This window comes from Pongo abelii, chromosome 6, assembly GCF_028885655.2.
Source record: "Pongo abelii isolate AG06213 chromosome 6, NHGRI_mPonAbe1-v2.0_pri, whole genome shotgun sequence".
In the NCBI taxonomy this organism is placed as follows: domain Eukaryota; kingdom Metazoa; phylum Chordata; class Mammalia; order Primates; family Hominidae; genus Pongo; species Pongo abelii.
Genome location: NC_071991.2, coordinates 137,693,909 through 137,715,345, shown reverse-complemented (window position 1 = coordinate 137,715,345; position 21,437 = coordinate 137,693,909). Strand labels below are relative to the sequence as shown.

The window sequence follows — 21,437 nt, the reverse complement described above, 5'->3', positions numbered from 1 at the left end:
TTCCCTCTCATGTTCATACTCCCTCATTATTTGTTTACATGCCAGACCTCTCTCCATCTTGGCTGTGATAGTCTGAGGGCAGGGCACTTGTCTTTTCACCTCTGATTTACTCAGGACCAACAGACACATTGTTGGTGCTCATAGTCTTTGTCAAATTTAAGTTTTAAATTGATGCCTCATGCTTGTAATCCCAGAGACTCAGGAGGCTGAGGCAGGAAGATCACTGGAGGCCAGGAATTCAAGGCTACAGTGAGCTACGATTGTACCACTGCACTCCAGCCTGTGTGACTGTGTGAGACTTCAACTCTAAATAGATAGATAGAGGGATAGATAGATAGATAGATAGAAATGGGATAGAACAGAATAGCTGAAGGTTAGGTCAGGACTAATTGGTACAGTTACCACTGACTGAATTGAACAGGTGCTAAATTGCATTGTAAAATATTATAAGAAAAGGGGAAAAAACTAAAATTGGAGAAATGAGTTACAGATTACAGGCAATGTAAGAAGGGCTAACCACTTCCTCATATGGACTGTTTCTTCATTTAGGGTTTTCTTTTTTATCACTCTTGGTGTAGTCTCATCAAAGACATGTAAAAGGTGACTTGTGGAACTGAGCATGATCGTGTGTGTCTATAGTTCCAGCTACTCTGGAGGTTGAGGCCAGAGGATCGCTTGAGCCCAGGAGTTTGAGTCCAGCCTGGGTAACATAGTGAGACCCCTGTGTCTAAATAAATAAATAAAAGGTGGTTTATGGAAAACAGGTACAATATCATAGAACAAGTCAAAAAGAAACAGGATCAAAATGTAATATCTATATACAAATGCAAAAGAATGAGTTTGGATCCCTACCTCACACCATGTATTAAAAAATTACTCAAAGTGAATCATACATCTAAATGTAAGAGCTAAAACTAGAAAACCCTTTGAAGAAAACATAGGACTAAATCTTTGTGATATCAAGTCAGGCAATGGTTTCTCAGATCCACACCAAAAGGACAAGCAACAAAAGAAAAAATAGATACACTGGACTTTATCCAGTTGAAAACTTTTGTGTTTCACAGCACACCAGGAAGAAAGGAAAAGACAGCTCACAGACGGGAGAAAATATTTGCAAATCATATACCCAATAAGGGACTTCCATCCAGACTATATAAAGATCTTTTACAACTCAACAACAACACAAAGACATGACCCAATTGAAAAACAGGCAAAGGATCTGAAGACACATTTCTCCAAAGAAGATTTACAAATGGTCAATAAGCACATTTAAAAAGCTCAACATCATTAGTCAGTAGGGAAATACAAATAAAAACCACAATGAGATATCACTTTACACCCACCAGGTTGGCTATAATAAAAAAGATGGAGAATAACAAGTGTAGTGAATTTATGGAGAAATTAGAATTTTCATACATTGCTGGTAGAATAGTAAAGTGTTATAGCCACTTTGGAAAACAGTTTGGTGGTTCCTCAAAATGTTAAACATGGCTGGTGTGGTGGCTTACACCTGTAAGCCCAGCACTTTTGGAGGTGGAGGTTGCAGTGAGAGGTGGGGGTTGCAGTGAGCTGAGATTGTTCCACTGCACTCCAGCCTGGGCAACAGAGTAATACTCCATCTCAAAAAAAACACAAAAAAGTTAAACATAGAGTTACGAGGCCGGGCATGGTGGCTCACGCCTGTGGCCCCAGCACTTTGGGAGGCCAAGGTGGACAGATTGCTTGAGCCCAGGAGTTTGAGAGTAAGGCTGAGCAACATGGCAAAACCCTGTCTCTACAAAAAATACAAAAGTTAGCCAGGCATGTTGGTGCACACCTGTGGTCCCAGCTACATGGGAGGCTGAGGCAGGAGGATCACTTGAGCCCAGCAGGTCAAGGCTGCAGTGAGCCATGTTCATACCACTGCACTTCAGCCTGGGCAACAAAGTAAGATCCTGTCTCAACAAAACAAAAACCCAAGACATAGAGTTATGTTCAAAAAAATTCTACTCTTAGGCATATACACAAGAGAAATGAAAACATATGTCCACACAAACACTTGTACATGAGTGTTCATTGTGGGATTATTCATAATAGCCAAACGGTGGAAACAACCCAAATGTCCATCAACTGATAAATGGATAAATAATATGTGGCATATCCATGCAGTAAAATATTACTCAGCCATGAAAAGGATTAAAGTGCTGATACATACTTTAGCATAAACCCACCTTGAAACATTTTGCTAAGTGAAAAAAGAAGCCAATTACAAAAGACTAGATACTGTATGATTCCCTTTATATGAAATGTTCCAAATCAGCAAATCTATTGAGACAGAAAGCAGATTAGTGGTTGTCTGAGGCTGGAGTGTTGGGGAGGAGGGAAATGAGGAGTGACTGCTGATGGGTACAGGGTTTCTTTTGGGGGTGATGGAAATATTCTAAAATTAGATTGTGGTGATGGTTGCACAACTGTGTGAATATATTTAAAACCACTAAATAAAAAATTGTAAAAAAGAGAAAACAAAGCAAGCACACAAAAATCACTGAACTGTAAAAGAACTGAAAGAGGACCCAGATATAAAACTCTATTCATTCCTTTTACATAAGTAATAAAATACTCCTTAGAGGTGACCGAAAAAATGCGCCTGAAGTTGTTTACACTAAAGCTTTACAGATGACCTGGCATGGTGTGTTGTTTGCTTTAAAATGCTCCACATACTGCCCCATGCAAAGTGACCTTGGCTGGGGGCTAGATGAAATACAATGGGCAAAATTCAATGGGCAAAATTCTTCATAAAAGCTGGGGATGGGCACATGGGTGTTCATTACGCCACTCTATTTTTGTGAATGTTAATTTTTTTTCCATAATAAAAGTTAAAAAAAAGAGACAGAATGAAGGCATCTGTAATCTTCAGCTCAGTAGTTACACAGAAAATGTGTATTTGTGTGTGTGTGTGTGTGTGTGTGTGTGCATTTGGGGAGCTGTATGTGGAGGTCTGTGGCTGTGGACCGACACACCTGTGTTTCTGTGAACCTGCATTTCTGTGGACGAGGGCAGGGAGGGATTACCGGAAGGAGAGGAGAGGACAAAGCCATCTGGGGATGTGTGACTTTGCTAGGGCTGTGTAAAAATGACCACAACCTGGGGAACGTAAAGCAACAGCAATTTCTTTTTCTTTTTTTTTTGGAGACCAAGTCTTGCTCTGTTGCTCAGGCTGGAGTGCAGTGGCATGATGTTGGCTCACTGCAATCTCTGCCTCCTGGGTTCAAGTGATTCTCCTGCCTCAACCTCCCAAGCAGCTGGGATTACAGGTGTGTGCCAACATGCCTGGCTAATTTTTGTATATTTAGTAGAGACAGGATTTCACCATGTTGGCCAGGCTAGTCTTGAACTCCTGACCTCAGGTGATCCACTGCTTCAGCCTCCCAAAGTGCTGGGATTATAGACATGAGCCACTGCGGCCAACAAAAAACAGCGATTTCTTCTGTCACAGTTCTGGAGGCTAGAGGTCTGCAGTCAAGGTCTCTGTTGGGCTGGCCTCCTTCTGAAGACTCCAGTGGGGAATCCTTCCTCTCCTCTTCCAGCTTCTGGTGTCACCAACAATCCTGGGTGGTCTGTTGCTTGTAGATGCACCACTCCAATCTCTGCCTCCGTCATCACGAGACATTCTCCCTGGATCACTTCACATTGTCTTCCCTCTGTGTTGTGTGTATCTCTGTCTCTGTTTCCTGATCTTATAAGGACCCCAGTCATATTGGAGTAGGGCCCACTCTAATTAAGTATGACGTCATTTAAACTTGATTATATCTGCAAAGATCCTATTTCCAAATAAGGTAACCTTTATAGGTAGTTGGGATTAAGACGTCAATATATCTTTTTGGGGGACACATTTAACCTACAAAAGGGCAGAAGGCAGGATAAGCAGAGACAGATTCTTAGACTGTAAATCCAGAGAGCTGAAGCCCCAGCTGCCCCATAGGCAGGCTGCAGAGGACACAACATTTACAGTGATTAGACTTGAACTTAACGTATCACTCGCTGGCCAACTTTATATTTTGCAAACGGAGACAAGCCTTTTCTGGAACCCATTTCCCACTCAGCAGTTTGGACCGAGGAGTGACACATCTAGACCCTTCCAGTTGATCAACCCTTTTCACTAGAAAGGTTTTGGGGATAATTCTAATGTGTATTCACTTAAGAAATGTTTCAGGCCAGGTGCAGTGGCTCACGCCTGTAATCCCAGCACTTTGGGAGGCCAAGGCTGGTGGATCACGAGGTCAGGAGTCCAAGACCAGCCTGGCCAAGATGGTGAAACCCCGTCTCTACTAAAAATACAAAAACTAGCCGAGCGTGGTGGCAGGTGCCTGTAATGCCAGCTACTCGGGAGGCTGAGGCAGAGAATTGCTTGAACCCAGGAGGCGGAGGTTGCAGTGAGCCGACATCGTGCCACTGCACTCCAGCCTGGGTGACAGAGCAAGACTCCGTCTCAGAAAAAAAAAAAAAAAAAAAGAAAGAAATGTTTCAGAAAAAGCTAGTTTCTTACTCTTTGACACAGACATGTCCGTTTAGAGTTTATCTTCTGAGCAGGCTGCTAAAGTTATTTTAGACTGTACAGTTAAATTGACCCAGAAATAATTCCTCCTTTGAAAGTTCCTTTGCAATGTTATTCACTCTGACTCTAACTCCAGGTTACATTGTGCTGTTCTTTGCTCTTTAATCTCACTCTGGCCTTTCACAAAAAGCAATAAAATCCGACTTCTGTATTAAATGGTACTTGTATATAATATTATTTGAGTAAACCAGATGTCTGATAATTGCAATATATTTTCATATGATTGTTTGAAGAGTTTCATGGAAAAAGTGCAAGCCCCTCATACTTCCCGAAGTGTGTGAGCTGTTTACTATTGAGAACTTTCCAGAGGATGTTGGAGGGAGCAGAAAGCTGAGGAGAAGAAGCTGGACTTTGGGCTTTGTTTGCCTGTACTCTCTCCCCAGTTATCTTCAACCTATATTTCAGCTCCAATCCATAGGAGTCATTTGCAACCCATCTGTTTTCCTCCCTTTGCTCCCAGGAGTGCGGAAAAAGGCATGAGCAGGGAGGAGCTGAAGTTTTGCAGAGGACAGGGAGAAGTTTGGCTTGACCCAAGTGGAGACAGACGAGGGCGGGTTTTTTTGTTGTTGTTTTTCTTTTTCTTTTCTTTTTTTTTTTTTTTTTTTGAGACGGAGTTTTGCTTTTGTCGACCAGGCTGGAGTGCAATGGCGTGATATCGGCCCACTGCAACCTCTGCCTCCTGGGTTCAAGTGATTCTCCTGCCTCAGCCTCCTGAGTGGCTGGGATTACAGGTGCCTGCCACTGCACCTGGCTAATTTTTGTATTTTTAGTAGAGACAGGGTTTCACCATGTTGGCCAGGCTAGTCTCGAACTCCTGGCTTCAAGGGATCCACCTGCCTTGGCCTCCCAAAGTGCTGGGATTACAGGTGTGAGCCACCGTGCCTGGCGGAGAGCTGGGATTTGAACCACTGTCAGTTCCTGTACAGAGATTTAAGAGATTGTTGAGCACTAGATGAAATCTTAATCCTCCGTCATTGCTGGTACTTATGTAGACGTGGGAGAATAGGAGGATAACAGTATCCAAACAGGCTGATAGTATTTCAAGAGCTTCCATTTGTTGCTTGAGTCCTCAGGGCTGGGCATGGCGCTCACAGCTTTATGTGCATGGGGCACCTGCCAGCTGCCCTGCTTCTCTATCCTATGTGCGATGGGAATTCATTCTTTTACCTGGCATGGGCTCTTCCATTTTGCTTTTCAAAAACCCACATTTACAATAGACTCTCATTTTTACAGTAAAGCGTACCATAGAGTCACTTTACATTGCAAGTTCTCCCTCCTCCTGTAGTGCAATTAATCTACTCTATTCAATTGGCAGAAAGTCTGTTTACAAAGAGCTCTGTGAGAGGACGCTTGTCTTCAAAGCACGGAAACAGAAATAACAGAAAGACTCAGCTTCATTGATGGCCCACTTACCACAGGCAATATTTAATGCAATATAATTAATTGTACTTCTAGAAAAGACTGGACTGAGGTCCTAGGAGCTTTTTATCACCGACTGAAAGACACCAGAGACTCTCCCCCTAATGTCCAGCCAGAACCCGCCCCCAGCCCACAATACAGCCAGGCGCACATTTTTTTTTTTAAGCTCTCCGTTTAAAAAAAAAGATTTTCCAAGGCGAGCACATTATTTCCTTTGTTAGTTTGGATCAGAGTCTGATATCCCTAACAAGTCAAAGTTGTTCTTTTTAGCCCTTCCGACAATTTGAGTCTGTTCCTTTGAAGTTGTGCTCTCGGTGGAGATGGAAAAGAGACTCACCTTTCAGTGTATGGAAACTGTTCCATTCCTGTGAACTGTTAATGCGCACATTTAAATCATTGCTACTTTCTTCTCTGGTGTTAGTTTCTGACCTCTTGGTTATTTTCTGTTTTCCATTGGACTTTTCAGTTGCTCCATGTTTCTTTTTAAAAGTAGCACCTCAGTCTGTTCACACTAGAAAATGTTTGGCTTATTTTGCATGTCCCTTTTCTCAAAGGATAAAGGGAAGAACCGTTCCTACGAATTGCTGACATCTCTGTGGAGGCCAGCCACTAAGTGAAGGAAAGCATGGCCATGACTTGCAGCAGATCAGAGGCCCCCAGGCTCCTTCAGGCCAAGCGACATCCAGATGAGGGCTTCTTGCTTCTTTTAGATCCATGCTCCGAGCCCAGATGATGGTCTTGGATGGCTGCTGTACTCAGGACTCTAGCCAACCTAACCCATGTATCTTATGTTAACTTATAGTATTAAGCAAACATTTGTTTGTTAATCTACAATCTTTTTTTGTTGTTGAGATGGAGTCTCACTCTGTTACCCAGGCTGGAGTGCAGTGGCATAATCTCGGCCCACTGCAGCCTCTGCCTCGTGGGTTCAACCAATTCTCCTGCCTCAGCCTCCTGAGTAGCTGGCACCTGCCACCATGCCCGACTAATTTTTGTATTTTTAGTAGAGACGGGGTTTCACCATGTTGGCCAGGCTGATCTCAAACTCCTGACCTCAAGTGGTCTGCCTGCCTCAGCCTCCCAAAGTGCCAGAATTACAGGTGTAAGCCACTGTGCTTGGCCTAATCTACAATCATTATTCCAAGTTCTTGCCACTACCCTTAAGCAGGTTCTATGTTGAGTGGTCCTCCAGATCTGCAGTGGACTGCCACTTTAACTTGGCCAAATAACAACTATTATACCACACCCTTGTGTCCTGCAATGCAGTTTAGACACACGAGAAAATAGTGCGAACCTCAGCCCAGTGCAGTGGCTCATGCCTGTAGTCTCAACACTTTGGGAGACCAAGGTGGGAGGATCACTTGAGCCCAGGAGTTCGAGACCAGCCTGGCCAACATAATGAGACTTCATCTCTACTGAAAAAAAAAAAAAAATTGACCAGGCATGGTGGTGCATACCTGTGGTCCTAGCTACTCGGGAGGGAGGATAGGAGGTCCAGGCTGCAGTGAGCTGTGATCATGTCACTGCATTCCAGCCTGGGTGACAGAGCAAGACTGTCTCAAAAAGAAAAAAAAAAAAAAAGCCGGGCACAGTGGCTCATGCTTGTAATCCCAGCACTTTGGGAGGCCAAGACAGGTGGGATCACCTGAGATCAGGAGTTCAAGACCAGCCTGGCCAACATGGTGAAACCCCGGCTCTACTAAAAATACAAAAATTAGCCGGGCATGGTGGTGGATGGCTGTAATCCCAGCTACTTGGGAGGCTGAGGCAGGAAGATCGCTTGAATCCGGGAGGCGGAGGTTGCAGTGAGCTGAGATTGCACCATTGCACTCCAGCCTTGGTGACAGAGCGAGACTCCGTTTCACACACACGCAAAAAAAAAGAGGATATAGAACCAGCCTTGCAGATTTTGTGCCAGCTCTCAGGGGACTTCCTGCACCACTTGGACTATCATTCTTCCAGATCAGGTGTCCCCAGGGATCATCTGCAGTGGTTACAAACAAAACTTCACAAAATGTTAATAGCCACGAATCTATTTTAATGTGTATTAGAAAAAAATATGGCTGGGCATGGTGGCTCATACCTGTAATCCCAGCACTTTGGGAGGGCGAAGTGGGCGGATCACTTGAGCCCAGGAGTTCAAGACCAGCCTGGGTGACATGGCAAAATTCTGGCTCTATAAAAACACAAAAATTAGCCAGGTGTAGTGGCACACGCCTGTAGTCCCAGCTACTTGGGAGGCTGAGGTGGGAGGATGGCTTGAGCCTGGGGGGCGGAGGTTGCCGTGAGCTGAGATAGTGCCACTGCACTCCAGCTTGGGCAACAGAGTGACACCCTGTCTCAAAAAGAAAAATTATAACATGCACATAAAACCTGAAACATGCACTTTCTTTTCAAAAGTCATCAAAGTTAAAAAGTGAGTCCTATTTAGAGACTATTAACTAGGTAACTCTAGGAGGCAGCATGTGACTACAGAGAACACCCTGAAGGCCTAGAACCCCTTATGGGGAGGCTCTGAAGGCCACCCCAAGCCCTTTCATTTTTCACTCCTCCATCTTCATTACTCCTCCTCTCTCCAAGTTCTTCATCTTCTGGGCCTGTTTCTCCTTCCCTTCCTCCCTCTAAGCTTCCTGGTTGTGCCCTGGGTTTTAAGAGGGAGAAGGAAAGAGGCTCACATTTAGTGATCATGAGTTACTTGCTAGAAGGTCACAGATGTAAGGCAGATACTGTCTACTAGTGGAGCTTTGGGTGATTTCTCTGGAGTACTTTTCGAATTCGCATGTGCCTACCATTGTGAGTCACCTGAAGATCTGGTTAAAGTGCAGATTCTAGCCCAGATGGTCTGGAGTGGGGCTGAGATGTTTGCATTTCTAGCAATCTCCAAATGATGCTGCTGTGGTTGGTTCATGGGCCACACTTGGAGTCACAAGGGTTGATCATGGAGCTCTATTTCTCTATTTCTTTTTCCCTTTTTTCCTTTTTTTTTTTTTTTTTTTTGAGACGCACTCTTGCTCTGTCGCCCAGGCTAGAGTGCAGTGGTGCAATCTCGGCTCACTGCAACCTCCCCGCCTCCCGAGTTCAAGAGATTCTCCTGTCTCAGCCTCCTGAGTAGTTGGGACTACAGGCGCATGCCACCACGCTCAGCTAATTTTTTGTAATTTTATTAGAGACGGGGTTTCACCATATTGGTCAGGCTGGTCTCGAACTCCTGACCTCAGGTGATCCACCCACCTCGGCCTCCCAAAGTGCTGGGATTACATGCATGAGGCACTGCGCTAGGCCATGGAGCTCTATTTCTTTACAGAACTAAGAACAGAGAAATATATATTTTAGGAAGAGGATGAGTTCTGAAACCACCTCTTTCATCTGCAGTGAAGCCAATTATTAAGAACACTTAAGAGTCTAGCATGTTTTGCTCTCTGGAAGAAATATAAGATGGTTCCTTTATACTGACCAAGGCAGTTTGTAATGAAAACTGTTGGTTCAACTTGTTGCTAGGGTACCGCTGGGGAATTGGCACACAGAAAATCTGTAACCTAATGTGATTGTGTGGGAACTAATGAGCTCTGAACATGACAGGCAGGGGGGGTTCTGCTTCCCTCCTTTGCTCAGGTGATGGGCTAACACCCATGTCAAATTAGGCAAACCTGGCATGTGTAGCCATTGGGGGCTGCTGCAGAGCTGTTTCTCTGGGTAGAGAAAATTGGATTGTTGAATTGTTCCAAATATATTGGTATGCTCCCGTCTCCCATCCATTTGGTTATGAGAACCAGACCTGCAGACACGTTCTGAGGGTTAGAATAGCTACAGCATTTAGAAAACAAGCCAGCCAAATACAACAGGACCCAGATTGAGGTTATATGAAAATTGAATGGACGTGATTCAGGACCTTGCTATTTTAAATGAAATGACCTTCACCTGAGGAGATCAGAGGGCGACGCTATTAAGAGGTGTTGCACTTTTACAGTATTCTTCCTGTTAGGGCAGAAAAACTTATGGAAGGAAAAAGGCAAAGTGAATCACCTTTTCTTAAGATTCAGCTGGAACCAGACACTTAGCAAAAAATGACACTCTGCAGCTGACACAAGTAGCCACATGATTGTGGAATGATAGTGCTACAAAATGTTCTTGGGAGCTGGATGTGGGGGCTCACACCTGTAATCCCAGCACTTTGGGAGGCCAAGGCAGGCACATCACTCGAGGTCAGGAGTTTGAGACCAGCCTGGCCAACATGGGGAAACTCTGTCTCTACTAAAAATACAAAAATTAATCGGGTGTGGTGGCAGGTGCCTGTAATCCCAGCTACTCGGGAGGCTGAGGCAGGAGAATCGCTTGAACCCGGGAGGCGGAGGTTGCAGTGAGCCGAGACTGCGCCACTGCACTCCAGCCTGGGTGACAGAGGGAGGCTCTGTCTCAAAAAAAAAAAAAAAAAAAAAAAAGTTATTGGGGATTACTGAGCATGATGGTGTTTAATTTTGGGAGGGGATGGGGGTAGTTATTCCGGACTCCCTTCCCCTTGAAAACACACATGCATAATCTTCCATATAATTTCCAGGGATTAATGGATTCCCTGGGAGATCCAGGGATTTCAGGTTAGAAACCTCTGATGTAATACATTTCCTCCTTTTCAGAGATGAGAAAATCAAGGCCCAGAAAGAAGGTGACTGACTATTGGTCTCATAGCAATGCTGACAGTGAACAAATCAAACAAGAAGGCAGGCACGGTGGCTGATGCCTGTAATCCTATCATTTTGGGAGATGGAGGCGGGTGGATCACTTAAGCCCAGGAGTTCAAGACAAGCCTGGGGAACATGGCAAAGCCCTGTCTCTACAAAAAATACAAAAACTAGCCAGGTGTGGTGGCACGCATCTGTAGTCCCAGCTACTGGGAAGGCTGAGAGGTGGGAGGATCACTTGAGCCCTGGAGATTGAAGCTGCAGTGAGCCATGATTGCACCACTGCCCTCCAGCCTGGGCGACAGAGTGAGACCCTGTCTCAAAAATATTTTAAAAATTAAACAATTAAACAATTAAACAAGAGGGCTTAAGTGTCACAACCATCAATGGGGAAAATGTCCGTGCATAATTTATTTCTGGAAGCCCCGAGAAGAACAAGCATCAACGGCTTTCTGAGAGACATAACTTTTAGCCGAGGGAATCTCAATATTTAACCAAATAACACTTGAAGAAAAGCAGAAATCATCGAGACAGAAGCTCCTGGGAACTAGGTTTTATGATGTGTTCTAAAGACATAAGCGAAAAGCCTGCTGTCACTTGTTAGCCGTGCGCTAAACTGCAGTTCGGGGTGTCTTTAGGGCAGGTAATAAATTCCTTTCAGAGATTGAATTCACATACCAACGTGAATCTTCCACATCCCTGAAAACTACTTAGGCAAGATGCCTCACATGACATGGAACTCTCAGTTTGGCAACACATGTTGGGGTTCAGCCCCCTGCAATCCTGGCACAGTGTGGGTGCTCGCTAAATATTTATTTGGATAAAATGAGCTTTCCTTAACTTTACAGTTTTCTGGGGATGGAAGACTCAGGAAACACGAGAGAGCAGTATAAAATGTGTAAGTACACAGTGGAAAGCTGGGGTTCCTAGTGAGGGATTTAGAATCTCACAAACAAAAGCAGCCAGACACAAAAAAATACGTGCAATATGATTCCATGTGTATGAAGAACAAATGTGGATCAAATTAACTTAACGCCATTAGAAGCGAAAATATTGGTTACCTCTGGGGACCAGAGTTGGGGGTGAGTGTCTGGGAAAGAGAACTTCTAGGGTGCTATTAACCCTAGCGCTATTCTGTTTCTTAATCGGGGGGCTGGGTGCCTCTATGGATTCACTTTGTGATAATTTATCAAATGATTCTGTATGTGTGTTCTATTTTAATAAAAACATTTATTTAAAAATACACGCACAATGAAAGATGTAGGCCAGTCCTTCCCAACCTTGAACGTGGGTACAGGTCACCTGGGATCTTATTAAAATGCAAAATTCAGGCCAGGTGCAATGGCTCACGCCTGTAAACCCAGCACTTTGGAAGGTTGAGGAGGGAGGATCAGTTGAGCCCAGGAGTTTGAGACCAGCCTGAGCAAGACAGGGGGATCCTGTCTCTACAAAAAAATAAAAAATTAACTGGGCGTGGTGACACATGCCTGTAGTCCCAGCTACTCAGGAGGCTGAGGTGGGAGGACCGCTTGAGCTCCGGGGTTGGTGGGGTAGGTGTTGGAGCTGCAGTGAGCTATTATATAATATAATTGCGCCACTGCACTGCAGCCTGGGCGAGAGTGAGACCCCACCTAAAAAAAAAAAAAAAAAAAAAAAAAAAGCAAGATTCAGATTCATTTGTCCTCTGGTATGGCATTTGATTCTGCATTTCTAGAAAGGATCTAGAGACTAGTATCGTCAGGATCCTTTTTTAGAGAGATCCAGGGATCCGGTAAAAGTAGCCTAGGCCTATCCTGTTAACCTATTGGCCTATGAACCGACAGGGCAGCAGTTCCCAAGGCCAGCCCATGCTCTTGTGTGGGTCTGTGAAGTTCACCTGCTCACAGCACCTTTGAAGGTGATTTTCCAACCGCTGGGTGGTGACCAGAGCCTGAAGTTGGGCTACCCCAGTGGGTGATCGGCTGGTGACCAGCCCTTGAAGCCCACATTAGGGCCCCTGGACTGCCTGCCCCATAGAAACCGCTGGAGACCTGGAGGCTGTTACCCACAAAGAGCATAACAAGGGCATGAGGAGCCTTGCTTCCCTCTCCATCCACAAGTGTGGGTGAAACTGGGTTTCTAGCAATGACTGCTGCATAAATAAAGTGGCCATTCCAGCTCCTCACAGGGCTCTGGCGAGCCCTCGTAGGCCGAGGTGAGTGAATCACAAGGTCAGGAGTTCAAGACCAGCTTGGCCAACATAGTGGAACCCTGTCTCTACTAAAAATACAAAAATTAGCCAGGTGTGGTGGCCCGCACCTGCAGTCCCAGTCCTGGAATGATCTGAATGTTTGTGTGCCCCACCAAATTCATATGTAAAAATCCTAACCCCTAATGAGCTCCCTCACCAGTTCGGTCATGTGAGGACTCAGGGAGAAGATGGCAATCAGTGAGCCAGGAATCAATCAAGAAAACCATTATTTTGAGTGGGGGCTGGGTGTGGTGGCTCATGCCTGTAATTCCAGCACTTTGGGAGGCCAAGGCAGGTGGATCACTTGAGGTCAGGAGTTCGAGACCAGCCTGACCAATATGGTGAAACCCCATCTCTACTAACAATACAAAATCAGCTGGGGTGAGCATCTGTAATCCCAGCTACTCCGGAGGCTGAGGCAGGAGAATCACTTGAACCTGGTCGGTGGAGGTTGTGGTGAGCTGAGATCGTGACACTGCACTCCAGTCTGGGCAACAGAACGAGACTTCATCAAAATAAAAACAACAACAACAACCACAACAACAAAAAAGAAAACCATTATTTTGAGGGGGGAAAAAGAAGCAAGTCATATACAACATGATTCCTTTCACAGAAACAGTAAAAGCAAGCTGGGTGTGGTAGTGCATGCCTGTAGTCCTAGCCACTCAGGGGGCTGAGTGGGAGAACTGCTTGAGCCCAGGAGTTCAAGGCTACTGTGAGCTATGATTATGCTAATGGGCAGCCACTGGGAAACATAGCAAGACCCCATCTCTAAAAAAAACAACATGGCCGGGTGCGGTGGCTCACGCCTGTAATCCCAGCCCTTTAGGAGGCCGAGGTGGGTGGATCGCCTGCGGTCAGAAGTTCAAGACCAGCCTGGCCAACATGGCGAAACCCCGTCTCTAGTAAAAATACAAAATTAGCTGTGCATAGTGGTGCATGCCTGTAATCCCAGCTACTCAGGAGGCTGAGGCAGGAGAATCGCTTGAACCAAGAAGACAGAGGTTACAGTGAGCTGAGGTCACACCACTGCACTCCAGCCTGGGCAATAAGAGCGAAACTCCACCTCAAAAAAACAAACAATAGCCGGGCATGGTGGTGGGCATCTGTAATCCCAGCTACTCGGGAGGCTGAGGCAGGAGAATTGGTTGAACCCAGGAGGCGGAGGTTGCAGTGAGCTAAGATCTCTCCACTGCACTCTAGCCAGGGCGACAGAGTGCGACTCCACCTCAAAACAAACAAACAAAGAGAAAACAACAGTAAAAAGAGGCCAAACTAATTAATGCCTTGTTCCTGGGTTAAGACATAGGTAGTAAAATATAAAGAGAGGCCAGGCGTGGTGGCTCACGCCTGTAATCCCAGCACTTTGGGGAGGCCAAGGCGGGCGGATCACCAGGTCAGGAGTTAAAGAGACCAGACTGGCCAACATAGTGCAACCCTGTCTCTACTAAAAACACAAAAATTAGCCGAATTTGGTGACACACACCTGTAGTCCCAGCTGCTTGGGAGGCTGAGGCAGGAGAATCACTTGAACCTGGGAGGCGGAGGTTGCAGTGAGCCAAGATGGTGCCATTGCACTCCAGCCTGGGTGACAGAGCAAGACTCAAAACTCTGAGACAGAGTTTTGAGACTCTCAAAAACAAACAAAACAACAACAACAACACACATATATATGTTGAGAGGGAGAGAATACAGGAAGTGATTAATAAATACACAGGATGGCAGTGTCCTCCAGGAGCTAGAGAGGAAGGTGGGGAGGAGCACCAGGGCCTTCCAAGGTACCAGGAGAGTTCTGTATTATGTGTTGTGCATTTTATTATCATTCTTTAAAACTGTAGATATCCACATTATATGCACTCTTTCACTTGTATGCAGTGTTCACAATTTAAAAATGAAAATGCAATGCCACATCTTAGGATAATATTTTATGCTGCAATTTCTTTTGCCTGAATTTTTTTTTTTTTTAGGACATTCTGTGTTTTAAAATTTTTTGACCTGTCAGAGTAAGTTGCCAATTATGGTGTTTATTTGCAAGCACACTTTATTCTGAGATTCTGTTCCTCTTTTTTTTTTTTGGTGCCAAGATGCCCTTTCTTTTGATGGCATTTTAATAAAATGTTGGTGATAATAACAGTATATTTGGGATTTAAAAACAAAAACTTCCCTTGTGTATTAAATAACAAATTGGCAACTAGAAGTGACTCCCAGCCCCCTTCCTTTTTTAAAGGTGACATTTAAAAGACTGGAAACCACAGGTGTAGACAACGTTTCTTTCGGGAAAGGAAGATATCCATCTCTAAGGGGTTTGCAATAAATAGATAAATAAATAAATAAAGAGAGATGGAGGAGTACTGCCTAGAGAAGATGAAAGGGATGTGTGGAATCTTCTCAAGCTTTTCAAAGAGGTTTCACATTCTTGGAGACGTTGTATGTTAGTTTGAGAATCTTTCTTGTGGTTTTTTTATTGGTTTGTTTGTTCATTTGTTTGTTTTTGAGACAGGGTCTCACTCTGTTGCCCAGGCTGGAGTGCAGTGGCATGCCCTCGGCTCACTGCAAACTCTGCCTCCTGAGCTCAAGTGATGCTCCCACCTTAGCCTCCCAAGTAGCTGGGACTACAAGCATGCACCACCACACGCGGCTAATTTTTGTGTTTTTTTGTAGAGACGGGGTGTCACCATATTGCTCAGGCTGGTCTCCAAATCCTGAGCTCAAGCGATCTACCTGCCTTGGCCTTCCAAAGTGCGAGCCACCACACCTGGCCCTCTTGTGGCCTTAAAGAAAAGGGGAGGAGGGCAGGTGAAGAACAGAAATGCCACATGTCATATTTAGTAGGACACCAGAGAGTGGAGCCACACTGCAGCTTCATTTTCCCCAAAACTGAAACTGTGAGTACACCACCACCAAGTAGCAATGCTCATAGAATTTGAGAGGTGGAAGAGTTTGGAGGGAGTATAACAACTATTATTATAACCTGCATTTATTGACTTTTTTTTTTTTGAGACAGAGTTTTGCTCTTGTTGCCCAGGCTGGAGTGCAATGCTATCTTGGCTCACTGCAACCTCTGCCTCCCAGGTTCAGGCAATTCTGCTTCAGCCTTCCAAGTAGCTGGGATTACAGGCATGCACCACTATGCTCGGCTAATTTTTTGTATTTAGTAGAGACGAGGTTTCACCATGTTGGTCAGGCTGGTCTTAAATTCCTGACCTCAGGTGAGCTACCCGCCTTGGCTTCCCGAAGTGCTGGGATTACAGGTATGAGCCACTGCACCTGGCCCATTTATTGACCTTATAAACGCATGCTCTGTGTGAGCGTTTTACAGGCACCAGCTCATTGAATCCTCTCATCAGCCCTAAGAGGAGGTATGTGTCTCCGTTTTATTTTATTTTAAATTTTATTTATGTATTCATTTATTATTTTTATTTTTAATTTTTTTTGAGACAGTCTCACTCTCTCACCCAGGCTGGAGTGCAATGGTGCGATCTTGGCTCACTGCAACCTCTGCCTCCTGGGTTCAAGTGATTCTCCTGTCTCAGCCTCCTGAGTAGCTGGGGTTACAGGCGCCCACCACCACACCTGGCTAATTTTTACGTTTTTAGTAGAGGCGGGGTTTCACCATGTTGGCCAGGCTGGTCTCGAACCCCTGACCTCAAGTGATCCGCCTGCCTTGGCCACCCAAAGTGCTGGGATTACAGGTGTGAGCCACTGCACCTGGCCTCCATTTTATTTTATTTTAGATTATGACTTATTATTTTGTGAAAGATACACATAAAAGCTTTTAATCTTGGGAGTTATTTTACTTAAATAATTTTTTATCGATGCATGATAGATGTACATGCTTTTGGGGTGGGAATAATTTTAGATTTGCAGAAAATTTTCAAAGACAGTATAGAGAGTTCCCATATGCCCTTCACCCAGCTTCCCCTAATGTTCACATGTTACATAACCATGGTACATTTGTCAGAACTAAGTGATTAATATTGATATGCTACTCTTAACCAGCGACTTTATTAGGATTTCACCTATAACTCCTGTGCCCTGTGTTTAAAGTCAAAGGCAAATGACAACAACCCAATCCAGGCAAGACTGCTAAAGGCTTAGACCCTTCAAGAATGAAGGTTTGGGTGATCCCACCAGGCAGGAGGCCATGACCTGCTGAGGTGCTTGCTGAGGACAAAGGAAATGAGGAATGGGTGGTGGCAGGTAATTATCAATGTCAACTACAGACATGTGACCAATGGCAGAAATGAGGACTATAGTAATGATTTTGATAGGAATATGTTTGTATTTATGAATTAACTAAATATTTTCATTATCTTCCTCTCTCCTATCCCCTTAACATCTAACATAAGGCATGTTAATAGAAATTAGCTTTCTCTCTCAGTATTTCAGTTATAGGATCTCAAAGGGGAAGTGTGAATCAGTGAGGAAGAAGCTTATGATGTGTTTATATACAGTTTAAAGAGTGATAATAAAATGCACAAAAAGGGAGTGTGAATCAGCTAGAAGAAGACAAAAAGGGAGTTTGCATCTTTGCTGGGGAAAGGGTGTGTGTGGATTTGTGGGATGGCTGCATTCTGTTAGGAGGAAGCATCACTTTGTTACTGTCCGTAACTGGAGGATAAGTGTGATGAAAAGAGGAGTGTGTGGGTGCCAACTTGAGAAGGGAGCAGTTGTGCTGACTTTAAAATATGTCAGCCTGGCTGCGTTGAACTCCGTTTCTCAGAACCCCCTCCCGCTATGTCTCCAGTTAGGATGAGCCACAAGAGAGAACTGAAGGGTGGAAGTGAAGCAGTCACCATTTTGTGATTTACCTGTTGTCATTTAACCTGCAGGCTCCCCTCATCAGTGTGGATGGCAGCCATGCCTGCAGCTACTTCACCTTCCGCTGACCCTCCTTCAGCTTCTCCAACTCCTGGGCCAGGTGGGGCAGCTCCATGACAATGGGCACTGGCTTCTTCAGGACATCCAGACCCTCAAGGTCAGGGGCAGTGAGACTGACACAGGTTCCAGTTCATGCTGCTCAGTTCCAGCTTGTGCTTGCAGGTTACAGGCTGTCCTGCTCTTCTCTATTTATATCCATTTCCCTCCTAACCACCTGCCCTGTGAACTTAACTCTCTAGCATCAGACATCCCATCCAGGAGGACAACATACACACAGTTGCTTAACTAGCCTCACAATTACTAAGATCAAATTTGCACAACAAATACACACACACACACACACACACAGAGAAATATGTATCCTAATGGGTCTGCCTCTCTGATTAAACACTCATCCTATGGACATCATTCAGTCCTTTTTCTCCAGCCACTCCGTCCTTGCTCAATGAACTCACAAACAAAGGGGACATAGCAGCGGCAGTAGAAGGGATGCAAGGGCTTAGCAGCCTGGTCTTCTACCCTCCAAGCCTGAACTGACAACAGATCACAGCCCATACGGAGACCCTAATATGGCACCATTCCCCAAGAAGACCAATCAGCTGCCTGGTGGCAGGTTAATTACATCAGGTCACCTCCATTATGAAAGGGGAAGTGCTTTGTACTTGCTGGAATAGACACTTACTATGGACACGAATTTTCCTTCCCTACCCACAATACTTCCGCCAGAGCCACAGTAAGTGGACTTACAGAATGCCCTACCCACCGTCAAGGTAGGCCGTATGGCATTACTTCTGACCAAGGAAGTCATTTCACAGCAAATTAACTGGGTCAGCAGGCTCCTGCTCATGGAGTTTACTAGTCTTACCGTGTTTCCCACCACCCTGAAGCAGCTGGCCCAATAGAACAATGGAATGAGCTTTTGAAGATTCACAGGACCAGCTACCATCTACCATCTCTGTAAGGGTGACGACACCTTATAGAGCTGGTGTATGATCTATGCTTTTTTTTTTTTCAAGTTTAACCTGATAATTTATTTGTGGGGAAAAAGCTAGTTTTGATGAGAAAAAGTTCAGTCCTTTCCTTGTAAACTCAAAGAAACTCAACAGGAATTTTCAATGTTATAGTAGACCAGAAAATGCAACAGTAACTCTTACAATCCTTTTCAATTAAACAGACAAATCAAGTTGAAGACAAATGTTAAAATACTATTTAGCCCAAATATTTATCAGCCTATATATCCTGTTGTTCAATTGGATTTTGATTTAAAAAACAAACAAACAAACAAACAAACAAACTTTATAAGAGCTACACTGGCCGGGCGCGGTGGCTCATGCCTGTAATCCTAGCACTTTGGGAGGCTGAGGCAGGCAGATCCCTTGATGTCAGGAGTTCGAGACCAGCCTGGCCAACAGGGCAAAACTCCGGCTCTACTAAAAATACAGAAATATTAGCTGCGTGTGGTGGCACATGCCTTTAATCCCAGCTACTTGGGAGGCTGAGGCAGGAGAATCACTTGAACCCAGGAGATGGAGGTTGCAGTGAGCCAAGATCGCACCACTGCACTCCAGCATGGGCGACAAAGTGAGACTCCCTCTCAAAGAAAAAAAAAAAAAAGCTACCACCACATTTAGAGTAATGAAAATAAATTAGTTCCCCCCCCCAAGATATTTTTTAACCTCTAAAGCATAAAAAGCTGTATAATTTCTTATACAAATTGACCAGTGTTCTTACAAAAGTAATGCAGTTTGGGACTGATATTACACTGTATTTGTGGGAAAGTACTAGACCCAAGAATATATATCAATTAGGCATTTTCAGTCTAGTCGGTCTCTAAGGTTATCATTTAATTCTTGGTGATGTATAATCATTGGTATGCATTTTGGTACTTAAGTCATGAATTGTGGAGAACAAGAAGCAACAGGGTTTATGTCTAACAAACGATTGCAACATTCAACCGATCTCTTCTGTGAACTCTGTGATTTGTTTTGCCATTGGTCGCTCGTAGTAGGTCCTTTTTTTTTCATTCTTCCATATTCCTGCTTTCTCCATCTGCACTCGGTCATGTTTCTTCATCTTTGTCATCATGATGTACGTCTTTTGAAATTAGTTGTCTAGCTAATTTAATATTGAGTCCTTTGTTGAAGTGAAGCTTCCTTTTCATTTCAAATTGTCGCTTTTTCCCTCGTTCTTCAGGTGAGAGTTCACTATCCTCCTCTCCACTGCTTTCTTGTTCCTGAACCCGATACTTGGGCTCTGAGCCTTCAGCAGCAGCTAATTTCTTAGCTAAGCTATCTGGTGCCATGGCCTCAGTGGTTTCTGTATCATTACACGCGTCTCCATCAACACCCATCACACCATGGTAAGGAGAGTGTTTGGTTCATCAGTGTTCATGAAGCCACAGTCTTTGTCTGCTGGATGATATGTCTCCAGGAGGTTCATTTCACCCCCCTTCCGGGATTTTTTGCTCAGCTCCTTTTCGGCCGTTGCCACCATAGAGAGTCGTAGAAGTCTTGTTCTTCAGGATCCCCTTGATGGGCCGGTGCGAGGCTGTCGAGGCGGCCTTTGCCCGGCGCTCCGGCTGTCGGCTCAGGGTCGCTGCTTGGCGTGGGCTCTGCGGAGAGAAGGATCAGGCACTAGTCGACCCCGCCAGGCAGCCGCGGAGCTCGCTCAGGGCTAAATCGGCCGCACATGCTGTATTGGAAACGGCTACCGGAGTGACTGTCACCACACAACGACCCCGACGCCAGAGCCAACGCTGAGCGGGTGGCGGCTCTTCGTGCGCCCTTCGCGGCCAGCACTTTACCCATGGTCGATGCTTTAAATCAGTGACCAAGATATGACACTATTTCACCCATAGCCAGATTCATGGGGCCAGGGGTCAGGGGGTGGAGAAGGGAGGGGTCTCTTTCACCATTACCTGTAATTATGCACTTGTGATATTTTTCTTTCCCATGCCTACAACTTTAGGTTCTGCTGGCCTAGAAGTCTAAGTTCCCAAAAGAGGAATGCATCTATCAGGGAACATAGCAATGCTTCCATGAAACTGGAAGTTCAGGCCGGGGGCGGTAGCTCCCGCCTGTAATCCCAGCACTTTGGGAGGCCAAAACAGATGGATCAACTGTTCGAGACCAGCCTGGCCCACATAATGAAATCCCGTTTCTATTAAAAATACAAAAATTAGCTTGGCATGGTGGCAGGTGCCTGTAATCCCAGCTACTTGGGAGGCTGAGGCAGGAGAATCACTTGAACCCAGGAGGCGGAGATTGCAGTGAGTCAAGATCCCGCCACTGCACTCCAGTCTGGAAGACAGAGAAAGACCCTGTCAAAAAAAAAAAAAAAGGAAGGAAGGAAGGGAAACTGGAAGTTCAGACGGCTTTAGGGTCCTGGTGTCAATGAACCAACAGGCCAAGAAAGTTACTATTTTGGCTGGGGTAATTGATCCTGATCAAGAGGAAACTGGGCGGCTACTTCACAATGTGGATAAGGAGGAGTATGTCTGGAATTTGGGCATTTGGGAGATGTCCTGTGATAAAAGATAATGGGGGTGGTCACGGTGGCTCACACCTGTAATCCCAGCACTTTGGGAAGCCAGGGCAAGAGTATTGCTTGAGTTGATTAGTTCAAGACCAGCCTGGGA

The 21,437-nt window shown here is 45.0% G+C and overlaps 1 protein-coding gene and 1 pseudogene across 5 annotated transcripts in view; one reads left to right on the top strand and one right to left on the bottom strand.

Moving 5' to 3' along the window:
- Positions 1–19,399, top strand: part of SLC37A3 (solute carrier family 37 member 3) — a 100,857-nt gene extending 81,458 nt beyond the window's left edge. For 2 of the 5 annotated variants that reach the window (XR_010140626.1, NM_001132792.1), the window contains 3 exon segments: positions 15,581–15,804; positions 16,967–17,119; positions 17,752–19,399. Coding sequence is in view for 3 of the 5 variants with exons in the window: in XM_063725514.1 (XP_063581584.1) it covers positions 6,568–6,630 (63 nt within the window). In the remaining 2 variants the exon portion in view is untranslated. 5 annotated transcript variants of the gene reach the window in all.
- Positions 18,117–20,607, bottom strand: LOC100439725 (protein phosphatase inhibitor 2-like; annotated as a pseudogene).
- Positions 20,608–21,437: the final 830 nt, after the last annotated feature.